Here is a 16,333-nt window from a genome sequence, read left to right as displayed (position 1 = left end):
CATGATTCTCTCTCTGCTTCCTCCTCCTGTTCCTGAGTTTGTTGAAATAACATCTTCTTGCCACTGTTAGTTTTCCTCCATGGAAGGCAATGTGTTGATGAGTCAACACTTCTTTCTGTTAGACAGTTGTTCTGGAGTTCCATGCTGTGCAACCTACAATAGCTGCAGTGCCCAGAACATTAATTAAACCAGACAGCATTTTTTTCCACATAAAAAAACCTAGTAGGTAATTAACAAAGTTCTTAACAAAGAAAGAAAAAGGATTTCGAAAATAATTATGTGCTTGAAAGCATCCTAGCTGAGCCATTTGACAAGAGAGTCTCGGAGGGCCAAATCCTGTCATTCTTAGTCAGGCAAATTGATTTAAAAACTTAGTGGGTTTTACCTGAGTACAGACAGCTGGAGTAGGCCCAGATTACCCTCTTCTTCCTGATTTACCTGTGAAACTCCACCTGCATTCACTTTGCCAGATGGCTGGAATCCAGTTACAATTTGCAATCATTACTCACTCTACCCTCAGGCTTGGCTCCCCACACACACATTACTGGTGTTTATTTAGGACTCGCTCACCACATCATCGACCCATCCATGTATGAAGCCACTAAAAATGGAACTGCTACATGACCACAGAACAGTCCTCAGTAATTCTATGCTGATTTGTTGCCTATTTTTTACTGGAGTCTTTGTAGAAATAACCAGTCTCTGTACTGCACAGTTAAAATATAGCTAACAAGAAATTGGACCAGAGTGCGATGTAATTGGTATAACATGGCTCTTTGGGCCAAATTTTTAAAGGTATGTAGACGCTTAAAGAGGCAGATGGCACTTCAATGGGATTTTCAAAAGCAGTTATGTGCATCTTTAAGCACGTTAAGTACCTTTAAAAATCTGATCCTTTGCGTTTCCACTTGTAAATCTACTTTATTGTTACTACTTTTTGAGGATCAGTGATAATTCCTAATGGTGCAGACAGAAAAATCCTATGTGGGGGCTGACTGCCTGGATGCACATGATAAAGTTCTTTCATTTTAAATAATAATAAAAAAAAGACAACCCCAATAAAACTTTTCTTGAAGCAATTCCCTTGAAGAATGACACCTTTGATGAGTGGCTTCTGCTGTAGGACAGCCATCTGTTTATGTGCTACAATTTGGAGGGTGGGTTTTAGCTCTTATTAAACTTGCAGCGTCATTTCCTGAAGCTATTTCATAAGCAGCTCTCCTTGTTCAAACAAAGCCTCTGCCAATTCACAAGTCTTTTTAGTTGGCCCAAAATTTGACCAATTAGTAAAAATGACAGACATTTATATAGCGCCTTTCATCTAGAAGGACTTTATACACTGCGGGTAAAAATATCCAGTCAAATCTATGCCCGCATGATTATTTGTTGTGTGTGTGTGTGTGTGTGTGTGTGTGTGCGCTGGTGTGCTCAGCCCTATATAGCATACAGAAGCAGTGGCCCCTTCCCCACTGAGCTTACAGTCTAAACTGGACAGGCAGTGCAGTGAAGACAAAATGCACTGCATTACCACAGACTGAAAAGCCTAGTCTCAAGAGTGAGGCAGAGTTGGCTTTTCTTTCCCTTAGCAAGTAATTTACTACAAAGGACAGCCATGTTGATACTTGGAGTGGCTAAAAATCACAGGAAGATGCAGGAAAAATTAACTAGAAAAAGTTGTTTTAACTTTCTAAAAAAGAGTTTTAACAAATGACGGACAGTAAAATGAAAGTTTCCCCTTCACTTTAATTTCTATGTAAATTACACATGATACTCAGCTTGAGGTTGTACCACTGTGATTTGTGGAAGAAGAAAAATATATAAATCTAGGCTGAAATTGTCAAAGGAAGCTAGGGGAGCAAACCATACAACTCCCACAGAAGTTCAGTAGGACTGGGCACATACTTTCCTAGGCTCCTTTGGAAATCCCATCTGTAATTATGAATGTGCTGCAATTTTGTTACAATTAAATAGCCCTCAGTTTGGTATTGAAAATGCTAATGGAAAATACTGAGAGAAATGTCAAATCAGTAAGTGAGCCATCTGATACAGCAGCTTAATAACAGTACATTTTGGCAATTATTTAACATAATGCACAACTGGGATATGAGCAAGTATTACTTTTATTAGAGATGGGACTGCGTTGGAATGTTCGGATATAGCGCTGAATGTTTACAAAGTTGTGGTGCATTTGGATCTGGGTATTTAGTTTGATTTATAAAGATTGGATCCAGAGCTGAATTCAAACTTCCCCCAGCGTTTAGGGATGTCCAGTTTTGGAGTCACGGTCTGAGCACCTGTTTTCCCTACTGAAGCCAATGGAAATTTCAGGTGGTCAGGATTAAGTCCTTGGATTGGCTCCATCTCTTTGTTTGTAATTTCAAACATCAATATAAAACATAGGGCAGTGACTTAGTGCATGAACTGTTACACCTTCAGAGAACCAAACACAAAGTTTGGCTTATTTCACATGTAAAAATGAACCATTTGGTGTTCTCATTTCACTCCCTCGTGTTTTGCCCACCTTAAAACACTACTCAGTCTGGCCTGAATTGCAGTCCCTGTGCAAGGGGGCATAGCAGTGTTGCAGGATGGTATTGCCATTTTGACAGAGTTATGTGTGGAAACTTACTCTGGCAGCACACATTACCCTTGGGTCATCCCAGTGTTGTTAGTCCATCCCTGCTAAATAAAAGCACATATACATTTCAAAATACTCAGTAAATGTGAATATTTCATAACATAATTTCTAAGGTCACTTAATTACAATTTAAAAATGCAATGGTTAAGAGGACAAACTCTGCATTCACTTATGCCAGTGGAAAGTCAGTGGAGTTACTCTGAATTTTGCACTCATGTAAATAAGAAAATAATTTGGCCCCAAAAATGTAAGGGTTTGGTACCCCTCAATGCTAAATCTATGCAAATTACACTACTATGCCATTTACTCACATTTTCTGACCAGTTTACATAAAGCTTGTAGCTTATACTGCAATTTATATTACCTGTGACTTTTACCCATAAATCTCTTTATAAATTTACTCATGTATCACCTAGAGATTTAACAATAAATTCTACTGTACCTCCTGTCTATTGCTTCTCTTTTCTGTACTAGAATTACAAATTACTGTGCTGAATACATTTTTTTGGAATGAAATATGTAATGACCTGCATGATATAAATGTAGGTACAAACAATTTTATGAGGCACAAATGCAGCCCAGCTAGAAACTCAGTTCCCCAGGCAATAGCCGTCTATGCAAAACAAATGTGCAATCTATGCAAAACAGTTAGGTTGTTAGCATAGAACAGGAACTATTCCTTACCTAGCATATCACTCCTGGTTCCCCTGCACGAAAGCATTACTTTAAAGGAGACTCTGTGATCCTCATATGGCTAAAAGCGTGATTACCAGTCCACTTACCTATGCAGGACACAAACAAACCTGAGCACAGAAAAGATTTGTCTTTATACTGGGAAGAAGTTTATCCCACTGGAATAAGTTGGCCTGGCTCTAACCTAAGAGAGCCTTAATACAGAATTTATTAACATATTAAATCAGGAAATCTCCCAACAGAATGTGCAATTTTATTTCATTTACTTTTTAAAGAAAAACTGTTTAACACTTAAGTTTTGGGTGAATCTCATGACTATAATAAACTGATAGTACTAAGTTCAGCATAACACGGCACTAAATAGGATTAAGTATTTAGCTCTTTCAATTAACACAGTCTAACTGTGACATACAGCATTTCTAGCATTCTAGTTTCAGACCTTTCTAGAGAACAGATGGATAGATGACTGAACGATGGCGGTTTCAACATGCTGCAAACATGTCCCACTGGGATTTAAAGTGAGACAGCTATCAGTACTGACATACCAGATTTAAACTGCAGTCTCCACACTAGTGCATTTTTCCATAGTACCAATTAGCTCTCCACAGACATGAAATCTGCAGTTTTTCTGCTAGCTATGGTACACTAGGGAACAAAAGTGGTTTATTCCCAAAATCAAAATGCATAGACATACATTTCTTAGTAACTTTACAAACAGATATCTGACATTAAAAATAAATGTTGTATATTTTGTCATTTTAATATTGACTATTGAAAGTTATGAAAAACTATATTCCCTAGGGAATTACTTCCTTTTCTTGTAAAGAAATTGTACAAGAAAACTAAGTGTGAATCATTTTCTTTATATCATTTTGTCCTTCTTAGTATTGCAGGCTCTTCATTTAATTACCAGCTGACCAGGAATCATAAACAAATTTTGCTGCCACGGTATCTTCAATTGCCATCCCTGAAATATATAACAGAATTAAAGTCACCTACAACCACCACTTCAGTTCATAAAATAATTTAACTTCAGAGGGGAATAGAATGATTCAATGGACTAGTTTCAGAGGGATAGCCGTGTTAATCTGTATACAGCAAAAACAATGAGAGTTCTGTAGCACTTTAAAGACTAACAAATTTAATTTCTGCAGGTATAAGCTTTCGTAGGCTGTAACCCACTTCATCAGATGTAAGGAACAGAAATCACATAGGAGGTATATATATATATACATATCCAAAGGAAGTAACAACAATGGGGAAGGTGAATAAAGTCCATTCAGTTAGAGTAGTTGAGGCCTATTCACAACCATTGATTAGGAGGTGAGAATGTGTGATCAGTGGCAATTATTTCTTGTAATGAGATAACCATTCCAAGTCCCGATTCAGACCCAGTTTGATTGTGTCAAGTTTGCAGATGATTTCAAGCTCAGCAGTTTCTCACTGAAGTCTGTTTTTGAAGTTTTTTTGTAGGAGTATGGCAACTTTCAAGTCAGTGACAGAGTGTTCTTGGAGATTGAAGCGTTCTCCGACTGGTTTATGGATGTTATTAAGTTATCAAGCTGTGGGAGGCAGACCTATCCTTGCTTACAGACAGCTCCCTAACCTGAAGCAAATACTCACCAGCAACCATACACTCTACAAGAAGGCCAATCCAGGAACCTATCCCTGCAACAAACCCATTGCCAGCTCTGCCCACACATCGACTCTAGTGACACCATCACTGGTCGTAACCACATCAGCCACACCATGAAGGGCTCATTCACCTGCATATCTACTAATGTAATATATACCATCATGTGCCAGCAATGCCCCTTTGCCATGTACATTGGCCAAACCAGACTGTCATTACGCAAAAGAATAAATGGATACAAACCAGACATAAAAAATAATAACATCCATAAACCAATAGGCCTCAACTACTCTAACTGAATGGACTTTGCTTTTATTCCTTACATCTGACGAAGTGGGTTACAGCCCACGAAAGCTTATGCCTGCAGAAATTAAATTTGTTAGTCTTTAAAGTGCTACAGGACTCTCGTTGTTTTTTCAATGAGCTAGAGAATCTTTCACACCATAATCTAGGACACCAGTATGGTAATGACAAGAAGTTACCACCATCAGATGGATGTCCTGTGTGAAAGCAGTTTATTGGTCTCAATCTAATTCCCAGTGGACAGATATCCATGCTGTAAAAGCCACCACAACTGGAATCAATGGATCCTTGCTAACAGTTCATTCAGCTTCAACCATGATGATCCAGTTTTCTGATCACATCCAATACTGTACTTCTTTGTCACATCACCTTTAGGTCAAACAGACTTCAGGTGCATCAGAGTAAAACATTCTGCTTGGAGCTATGTTTGTAAACAATATAGTCATAAGTTGAGTAAATGAAACAAACAAAATGGACAATGTAATTTTCTATCATGTTTGCTTTCCTTTCAGTTTTGATTACATCAGTCTTGCTACATCAAGAAAGGAGGGAAAACACACATTTTATACATTAGTTACTGTCCTCTGTAGAGTGTGTTGGGATAACAGATTTGAAGATCATCTATTTTTCCATGCAAGAGGGACTTAAACAACAAGGCATTGTTCCTTGTCAGATTTACACCCAGGAGGGGGTTGTTCTTACCCAGTGATTTGAACACTGTTGTTTTCTCAGGCAAGGCCGGTTTTGTTCCTTTCACTACCTCTCCCAGCTCGGCAAAAATCTCTGCCTATGAAACAAATACACATTTGAGCTTGATATCCATGACAGCCATCAAGAGAAAAACTTGTTCTTGAGTGATTTTAAAAGAAAGAGAAGACAAAATACTGGAAAGGTTCTGTAACTGACCCCTTTTCTTGGTAAAATAGATCAGTGCTAGGTCAAATTATATAAACTGGACAGAAATCCCAGAAGAGTGACATGGTTTTCAGAGAAAAACATCTGTCAGAATTCCATCACTCAAAGTGATCAACATGTTACCTTGCTGACAAAGATAAATGAGTTCCATGTAGTTTACAGTGTGCTGGTCTCTCAGATGAAACCTTAAAAATGAAAGCCCTGTCTGCTCTGTGTAGACATTAAAAAAAAAAAAAAATCCCATGGCACTTTCTGTAAGGACATAAAAAAGGTCCCCTCTCCTTGATTTTGTGCAGGGCAACAGCCATCTGTTTGACTGCTGGCCTCCAAACACTAGAGGCAGTTCCATTTTAATTATGCTGAAACGTGTATCATGGGCATAGGTGCATAGGTGTGACAGAGCAGAATTTGTCCCATCATATGTAAATCGCCTTGGAATCTTCTGGGATGAAAGTGAAAGATTTGGAATCCTTTTTTAAACATAGCTATTAAAAGTTCTGGTAAGTGTAAATCTAATAAAGGTTGGATTTGAAAGCAATGAGAAATGGCGCAATGCAAAAGACACACTCGAGGGGAAAAGCTTTAGCATTTAAGAAAGACTTACCCTTGATAATATAACATCTCCTGATTCATTCAGAGCAGCCTCTCGTGAATCCACATAGAGGACAGAATTCTTCATCAGTTCATCATTCAGCTCTCTCCAGTCTGGTCTGCTTGCCCCAATAGCTGAAAGATAAAAGAGATTAACTTGAGAGAGAAATAGTTCAAATGAATTTAACACAAACACATTTCTTGTTCAACAGAAATGAATAATGTCCTTCCACAGCAGTGTCATCACTTATGTACAGACAACTTCAAATTAACATTGAAGACAAGTTCACTGATACAGAAACAAGAACAGTCTGATTGACTGGGGAAAGTTCTGGGCTTCACTCCATTCAGACTGAGCTGTACATTATGCATCTAGGGCTTGATCCTGCTGAGCATCTCCTACTTCCACTGATGTCAAACTAGGATAAAGCTCCTAGGCTCTAATCCTCCAAAGTGCAGAGTTCCTGTTATGCCTGCTGAGCACCCTCAGCCCCCATTGGGTCTAATCCTGCTCCCACTGAAATTCTTGTATTCAGTGGAAGCATGACCAGGACCATTGAAATCAATGAGTCCCCTTGCAGGATAGGCTGCTATCAGTAAAATAAAACTCATGTGGGAGCAAATTCATGATGGCAGGTTGAACTCTCAAGCGAAGCAGGATTCTTTATTGGCATTTGTCATTAGATGGCCTTTTCCTCTTAGGCTTGGGCTCTGTTGTTTACCTCTCCACTCCTTTGAAAGACCTAGCCAAAGAATAGCTGCCACAGTGGAGGCAGAGAAAGGCAAGTGGTCTCTGCACAGCATTTACAAAGTAATCACAGTGAAATATCTGCCGATAAACCTGCAAGTCCTTATGTGAAATACATTGTTGACTACACAGGTGTATTCCCCAGTTTGGCCTAAGACCTTTATCCACGTCCAGGCTTGTTCATATTCTCACAGTGTCTGCCCACCCATCTCCCACAAGTCAAATACATTAACAAATTAATATAAAACCAGCCAAGCCAAGTTCTTTGTTAGCAGCAAGGATGGATGTACAATGGTGACTCAACTACCCTTTCATCCTTACAGGAGGCCCCTTTAGGGCAAGTGTGACAAGGCAAGGCAACACAGGGAAGCTAACCCTGTCACTGCCTATGCTGTTTCTCTGGTACAGATAATAATAGTACTTGGTGCTCATACAATGCTTTTCACCATAGATCAGAGACCTTCAGTCTCCAAGGCTGTCAAGTCCACCCCTTTCTCAAATAACAACTGTATTTATAAAGTTGTTTAACTAACAACCACCCACTACAGTTTGGTAGCCTGTCCAAAAAGAGGTTTGCCTGGTGCTATGCTGCTCTGTCGTGTCCTCTCTTATCCTACCAGGCCCTTCTTCTGTTCTTCACCCTCTTTCTGCTGCTCCTGACGAAGCTCTGCTAAAAGGTTCAATGCTGGATGTTGTGATTGTAACATCCTCCTCAGTGGGATGTGGATATCTCAGGTAAATGATCATCCCTCTTCTCCTGTTATCCCTTGCCCCCTCCACTTCCCACTCCTCAATTCATTTACAAATGCCTTGAATTTCATAATTATTTTTATTAAGTGTTTTTGATCCAGACTGCCTTGATGTTACCTGCCTTTAGAGAGAAGTGCAATTCAAAAGACCCCTCATTTATCCTTATCAGATCAGAACCAAAGAAGCAGTTTGCAGCAGAGAACTGTATGTGCAGACAGACAACTGAACATTATCATCTGGGTTTCTAAACCTGCTCAGTTTCCATTCTTTTCTTGTAATTTTATAAGCAGTACAATTTGAGCTTGTTTATAGATCTTTACTTACCTACAGTTTTGTGAACAAAAGCTTATAATTAAAAAAGAAACGTAAAATTACTAGCATTAGCAACTTCTTTCGTACAGATAAACACAAATAATATTGAACAGAATGGTAAAACAATTCTCCTATACAACGTTCAAGACAGTAGTGGTGTGAGAACTCCAATGTTGTCTGAATGCCTACTCATGCAGTAAGAATGCATCAGTGGGGAATAAACAAGGAGAGATGGTCTTTGTGTATGTGTTGCCTCAGCAAATGAAAACATTAATTGATTCTGGTTGTACACATGGCCTTCATGCTAAGAGACAGCATAGATAGCAATGTCAATGACAAAGAATTAAACTGAGTTTGCAAAATTGGTGGGATGCTTTTGAAATGTGGGAAATTCCTTTAAATTGTCCCCTTTGACAAGTTGCCTTTGTTTCATTACCAGACCACTTGGAAAGTGCACAAGTCATCTGAATCAGGTCCTGATTAATTAATGTAAATAAATGTCAAGGAGCCCAGGGACTCTGTATGCTAGGGCAGCAACATAATCAGAAAACCGAATTTAAAAAGAAAAGAAAACACAGTGAAGGGGCCAAACTCTGAGATTCTCATTCCCTTTTTACACGATCCTTAACTCAGTTAAAATTTCCATTGAGATGGAAGGGATTGAGCCCCAAAAGAACAAATAGAGTTTGCAAAACATGGCAGGCAAAAATATGATAAATATCAGGGAAATAGTACTACTAAAAAAATCACTTTGGGAACAAGAAGCTTCTAGTGTGTTGTTTAAATCTAGAATGAAATGGACATCAAGGCCATGTCTTGCTGGCCACCATAGTAAAACAGAAATTACCTGCTGCCTAAATAGCAGAGTCCCTAAATAGCACTGAATCCAGATGCCCAACAGAACCGTGCTCAAAGAGGAGAAGTGGTTATTCTGAGAAATCTAGACCCTTCTGGGCAGAGACAGTCTTTGTTTGTATTATACAGCATTGCACTGAGCACGTTATCAGAACTCAATAAAATAATAAATAATAGCAAAGAAACTCTCTTAATCAATGAGAGCCTGGCATACCGTTGATATGGGCACCTGGTTTTATCCATTCTCCAAATAAAATTGGCATTGTTGCCATGGTGACTGTTACAATCACATCAGCTCCGTTGACAGCCTCCTGAGCAGAGGAGCAAACCTGCACTGGACCCATAACTGAGCGAGCAAACTTCACAGCATTCTCCTTAGTGCGATTCCATATCCTGACCTGGCAAAGCAAAATGAAAAGCAGGCAGAGATTATATAATCTGAGGCTATGCACACACTGACAGTGGCGAATTTTTCCGGATCGACTGAGCGGCAGCGAAGACGCTCAATCGATCTGGAAGTTGATCTACTACAATCACCTCCAAAAAAAGCATAGTGCTGCGTCGACAGGAACACATTTCCCGTCAGCACACCATAGTGGAGATGGCACGCTAAAGGGAAGTAACGAAGTTGATGGGAGTTACGCAAGCTACTCGGTGTAGCTTGCATAACTCCCATCAACTGCCGCTGAATTTTGCCGGCAGTGTAGACCTGCCCTGAGTAACCCATCCTTGCTAAATTCCCAAAGCACTTATTTTAAAATGTTCAGTGAGTTTTCATCATTATCATTACTCATGCTGGCAAAGAACAGGTGAGTAGATTTTGTGCCTGGGCTGGTATATCTTCATGATCATCTTGAAATGCTAGTATAACAGTTCATGGCATCTTTATATTTATAAACAGAAGATCTGAACTGATTAGGGCTATAGGAATCTTGTCCAAGTAAGGTATATACAGTAGGATTTTCTCAAATAGAGAAAAGAGTAAGTCTCTTGACTCTTGTTTCCAGCATATGTTATTAAAATGCTTTGAGATCAGAGGAGGAAAGTCTATAAGAATTGCAAGGTATTATTATATTCTCTAGAGACATTTTCTTAAAATATGCTGAAGCCATTAGACACAACTTCACTGATTATTATATACTTTATTTGTTATTGGCACTACTGAAAAATAATTGAGAAAAATGAATCTTCTCCTTTGAGATGCATTCCTTGGCTTACCTCTTTAAATGAGAACTGTTCTGTGAAGACCTCATAATGGCTATAGGCTTGAACACCAGCTCCTAGAATGCACAGCACTTCTGCATCAGCTGGCATTAAGAACTAAAATATATCAAGTTAGAAAAGAAGCAATGATAATAGTCACAGAAGAAATTCAGTTGTGATGATGATCCACTTTTTAAATTAAAACCTCTCAATTTTAGGCACATTTGCACTGGAGAGTTTATTTTTAAACTTTGTACAGAAAGTCATTGATCACTAAGAGAAATTTTTGTGGCCTTGATTCAGTTTGCACTTTTGCATTTGTATTTATGTAGCTACATCAATGTAGTTACACCAGTAAAACCCTCCAGTCCAGACATGCTACACTACGGTGAAACAGGTCTTACCCCAATGCACTGCATCAGCAAACAAGGGTTGAACCTACCTCAGGCTAGCTGTACTAGTCTAAATATCCCCAGGAGAGACAGGACCTCATTTACTGGGGTACAATTCCATTAATGCCACCAGTTGCACTGATATACTAGGGAAGAATGTAATCCTATAAATTACAATCCTTATCTCATAAAGTTTTGCAGATTATACATTATGTTGCGGCACGCAACATTCAAAGAAAGGATTAAATGCCTTTTATTTAGCAATCTTGTAGGACATCTTATTTTTTAAACATATCGTGCATCCCAAAACTAGGATAATTGGCTTGGAAGAAGTGCCGTGCCCCAGACAGTAAGCCACTAATCTAGTTTCAGTCTGTGTGTTTGTTTAAAGAGTTATTTATGTGTGCTTAAAAAAAAAAAAAAGGAGGAGGAGGAAGAAGAAAAATATTAGAATTGAAGCTTCCTACTTGTCATTTGTCCATGTCTCTTTCTAAGCTGCGCCAAATTGTTGAAAATGGTGCCAGTTTGGGACAATTATTTTTCCTTCTAAAAAAGAGAGATTATATTTCAGCCCTGGCCAGATATGGCCTGTGTCTGACATCCCTGATTTAGAACACTCCAGAGAGATGAAGTTCAGTAAGAACAGGATGTATGTCCACCAGTCAGTATTTACAATCAAGACTGGTTTGAGGTCCAAGACATAAAATTCACTCCTCTGGTTGCTCTGAGTTTCCCTGTTTAGTCAACCTCTGTGTTTCACTAGGAATTGGGAAGGAAAAAGAAGGGCTGTTTGAACCCATCCCCGGCCACCTGCATTTGTTGTTTGTGCATTTGCTATGGCCGCTTCTATACATGGAGCCTTTGAACTGTATGGGCTTTCAATGCATGTTGAACTGACTCTGCTGCAGAGAATTAAAACATCTCATCTAGTAGATTTTTCAATGCTAAGAGCTCTTTTTTTATGCTTGTACCCTGACTCTGTAGCATAGATTTCAAAGATTCCCTGCATAAAAGTATTGGCTTATTGAAGAGAAACTGCCATAAAGAGGACAAGATGACAACTGCAAGCTGGGCTCAAAGAGTCCTGAAAATCTCACAGAGCAGCAGATGACAGCTAAGGGTCTGATCGTGAAGTCCTAACACAGGTAGAACTCCTTTGAAGTCAATGGAGCTTTGCCTGTGTAAAGACTGAAGGATCTGGTTCTAAGCAGGGAAGTCTGAGCTGAGAGTAGCCCTATGGTTTAGCATCTCAGGAACTCGTTGTTAGTCTAATTCAGGTTATTGGGCTCAATATTGGGTTAACTGGGTGGAGTTGGTGGTCTGTGATGTGCAAGAGATCTGACTAGATGATCTGGTGGTCACTTCTGGCCTTAAACTATAGGACTCTACACAGCTCCCTTGGCTTTAAAACAGAAACCAACAAGTGTCAGGTTTTTCTCTGAGGATTGAACACTGTCATAAATCTAGTATCAACCTATGATTAGAGAGAGCTGACATGGATTGAAAGCCTCTTAGGTCACATATGACCTCTAAGCTATTTTACATGACATCATGTCACAGGGCAGCCGGCCTCTTAAATAAACCTGGGGCCAGCTCTCCTGTTCCAATCTAGGTGTGCCCTAGTTTAGTGTAATGAGGAGGGCAGGACTGCCCCTGGGAGTTATGAGAGACAACCCAAAGGCAAGAAAAGTCCAGAGGCTGAGAGTAGAGCTGGGCTCGCCCTGAAGGAAGGAACTGTGAGCATTCTGTGGGGAAGCAGGGGAGCCAGATCAGGCCAGTGAAAGCGGAAGGCAGTTGAGGAATTGCATATAGCTTTTCCCAGGCCAGAGAGCCATGGGTAGAGAGGGCTGAAGGTTGAGAGCAGCAAAAGGAGATGCCTTCTGGCTCTCTGAGATGGAGAGTTGAAAGTGAAGGACCAGAGAGGGCTGAAGGCTAGTGAAAGATGGAGGGATGAGCCTGCTGATATCTCTAGCTGAGAGCCAGAGCCGGACCTGAAAATGAAACAGGGGAGAAAAGCAACCCAGGTTAAGGGGCTGGGATGAGGCATGGTGAGAGACATCAGAGATGTACCTGAAAGGTGAGCATGATGAGAGATGCTGGAGCTGTACCTGAGAGCCTGAGCATGGTCAGAGACATCAGAGCTGTGCAAGCTGTGTGTTGAAAAACTGTTGGGAAAAATTGGATGTACTGTGGAATTGGGGAATATGGACTGTGTTGAGAAATTCTGGATTACAATTTTGGGACTCTGGTAATAAATCCTGAAAAAGGTATTGATACTTGGAAAGTTTGCCTGGAGTTACTGAGGACATGGGAAAAAAGGGGAAACTGAGGCAGGCTCATAGGTTGTGATGCAGCCTGCTGCAGGAGGGCACCCGAGAAAGGGTTGCCTTGTCACACCTATTTCAACCCACTTTATAAAGCATCAGACCAACCTTGGTAGCTATCGCAGAAACCGCAGCAGTTCGTTTTGCTGTAATGACGCTGCCGTCCATGACCTTTTAAAGAAGAACATCAAATAGACTGAAATGAACACTGATACCCAGATACTTTCTCCATGTGTGAAATAGTGCTTAATGATTAGCATATCATGTGAAGGAACAAGGAAAACCTGAGAGCAGATGATAATTAATGTAGCACTTGCAAGTATATTCTATACAAAACTGGCAGATTCTCTTCCCTGCACCACTCCTTTCATGACACTCAGGCAGCGGAAACTGGCCATCATCCCAGTGGCATTGAGCCAACATAACCATTTCTACACTACAGTTCCTGGAAACCCCAGTACTGGGGATGTTTCAGGACAATAAAGGCATGGCCAGAGCACACTCTACTCTGGCTAGCACTGGTGATCATTGCAAGCTGGTATATGATGGAGCAGCCCCTAGGCTGCTCTAACCTGTGCTAGGGCTCTGAGCAGAGAATCCTGGAGAACCATAATCAGCTCCATGGAGCCATAACCAGGTGCTCCCCTATACAGCTCCCCAGTCCTGTTCTCACGGAGGTCAACAGTCTCATTACCTTTAACAGTTCAGGATGTTTGGCAATTTATTCTTTCCTCCTAAAATATCAGCTAAACATGGGGAGAGGGAAGGGTTCTTCAAATAAACAGTTTCACTTCACTTTACTTCCCAGCAATATTAAGTTGCAGTGAACAAAGAAAGGAGTACAGTTTAAAGAGAATGACAGACAAGACTGAGGGCCATTCTCAGCTGGCATAAATCACCATAACTCTATTGAAATGAATGGAGTTATGTTGATTTACATCAGCTATGTCATCTAAAATCAAAGTCTGATTTTGAAAGACTGTTAACAAAAAACAATGCACCAATGCACACTGAACATACCGCTTTTAAAGAGCCATTTCTTGGGTCAAATAGTAAGACAATTGCTTGGTGAGAGGGAATCGAAGAATCCTTTTTATGTTCATAGAAAGTCACCAGTTTGGTTGTTAGAGCATCGTCCATTGCGCTGTAAGCAGGCATGACTCCTAAAAAACTTATAATTAAAAATAATGTCAATTTACCATAAAATGTTATACTTTATTAGCTAACTAGCAAGAATTAGCAACTTCTTTTGATCTTTCATGTAATAAATAATCCTCTCTATGGCTCTTCTCTCTTTACCACTTCTAAATTGCATGACATTTTCTAGGCTATTTAAATATGTGTTTTCTAAAGAAGGATCCAATATGCCCCTACTGAGATCAATGGGAGTTTTGCCATTGACTTCAATGGGCCAGGATTTCAGCCCAGCTCTCTAGTACAGTTTAACTTTAGTGGTTTGCTCATTGACTTTCCTCCTAACCAGCCATTGTTAACGACTTATTCACAACTTCAGTTCAGAACTAATAGGGTGAAATCCTTGCCCTACTGAAGTCAATGGCAAAACTCTCTTTGACTTCAGCGGAGGGCCAGGACACCACAGGCTTCTCCTCTTTCTCACTATTTATTACCCCCTATTATCCTTGCAACACTAGCCGTGTGATGGGTACAACTTTATAACCGCCTGGATGGCTGATCTTCAGCCTAGATTTTAAAGCACTTTTCCCGTTCCGTGGGCGATCTTTGGAGCCAGCCGCAGAACTGGTTGGAAGGAAGTACCAGCTGAGCGCACGGCCCAGCTCCACGAGCCTGGGTCGGGCACGTCAGAGCTGTGGAGATTGTAGTGGTCTGCACCAGGGCTCGCTAGCAGTAGACCTGTGCAAGGGACGACAGGAGAGGGGAAGGCGGTCTGCCTGCGGGGTTACCTTAGGACCCCTTCATTGCCGTGTCCGAGCTGAAAATCTCCCTAACCCAGACGCAACTGGGGAACGTCAGGGCGGCTGCCCAAGGGCCAGCTAAGGACGTCCTCACCGTGGGGAGGGGAAAAGGGATTCCCCTCTCCCGACTCTGGCCAAGGGCGACGGGGGGGGCCCCCAGACCATGCCCGGGATGGGGATCCCATGTGCGCGCCCCTACTTACCCGTTGTACTTCTGCACCGGCACCACGGTGCGCATGGGCTGCACGACGCCTCCCTCCGCGCCGCTAGAGAAATTGGCCAGGGCCGCTTCCAGCGAAGGGATCAGGAGGCTGGCGCGGGGCAAGTGCTTCTCCACCACCTCGGAGGCCAGGAAAGCCGCAGGCGCAGCGCTCATGGTGCCCAGCGGACGGGCCGGGCGGGCAGCACAGACCCTCGTGCGCCTCCGGCTGCAGCCTCCGGTGCCCGCCTGTGTGCGGGTCTGCGCCCTAAGTACTGTCCGGCTCCCGAGCCCAGCCCCCCGCTGCCAGCCCCCCTCGACCCTCTCCTGCAGCTGCGTCTTGCGGGGCGCCACGCCACCTAGTGGGCCCCCGGGCCATGCTGGGTACCCGCCCACCCGGCTGCCACGTCCCACTCAATCGTGATGGACGCGGGCCGTGGCCCCCTCATCTTGGGAGCGGACGGCTCCGTCCCTGCGGGGGAAGCGCCTCACTACGGGTCACTAGGGGACGGGGGGGGTCATCTCCTGAGCGGAAGGAACACACTCGCGTGCGGAACTCCCCCACCGCGCGCTTCTCATTCGTATGAGTATAAGGGCGACCCCCGTACTGTGGGATGTCTCACTCCCGGCGGAGGCGACCCGCCCCCCCCCGCAGTGGGAGAGGGTGAACCCCCCAGTGCCTGTGGGGAAGGAGTAACTATCGCCTAAAGCCTGGACATCACCTTGCCCGCCCCCAGGGGGCGCTCAAGAGAAGGCGAGGCCCAACGGAGAGGCGTGGGAATTACTAGCGGGAGTGGGAGGGGCTTTGCGCCCTCCACGCAGGCGCACACCAACCGCTGTGAA

General features: G+C 42.1%; 1 protein-coding gene across 2 annotated transcripts; it reads right to left on the bottom strand.

The window, feature by feature from the left end:
• Nucleotides 1-1,472: 1,472 nt before the first annotated feature.
• Nucleotides 1,473-16,141, bottom strand: CRYM (crystallin mu). 2 transcript variants are annotated; one of them, XR_010920342.1, is made up of 9 exons: nt 15,495-16,141; nt 14,378-14,528; nt 13,466-13,528; nt 10,657-10,758; nt 9,653-9,836; nt 6,787-6,908; nt 5,970-6,054; nt 3,323-4,298; nt 1,473-2,682 (listed from the first exon to the last, which is right to left on the bottom strand). XR_010920342.1 is itself a non-coding variant. In XM_067550980.1 (8 exons), the coding sequence occupies exons 1-8, from the start codon at nt 15,665-15,667 to the stop codon at nt 4,234-4,236; spliced, it is 945 nt and encodes a 314-aa protein (XP_067407081.1). In that variant the 5' UTR covers nt 15,668-16,141; the 3' UTR covers nt 2,697-4,233. The 2 variants fall into 2 exon arrangements, 1 of the variants encoding a protein (XP_067407081.1); XM_067550980.1 differs by lacking the exon at nt 1,473-2,682 and having other exon boundaries at nt 2,697-4,298.
• Between the last annotated feature and the right edge of the window lie 192 nt (nt 16,142-16,333).

This window comes from Emydura macquarii, unplaced genomic scaffold (assembly GCF_026122565.2).
Source record: "Emydura macquarii macquarii isolate MOO-44397 ecotype Brisbane River unplaced genomic scaffold, CSIRO-AGI_Emac_v2 contig_1348, whole genome shotgun sequence".
NCBI classification, from domain to species: Eukaryota; Metazoa; Chordata; order Testudines; family Chelidae; genus Emydura; species Emydura macquarii.
Note: the sequence above shows the minus strand (reverse complement) of the source record. Positions and strands in the feature narration are given on the sequence as shown.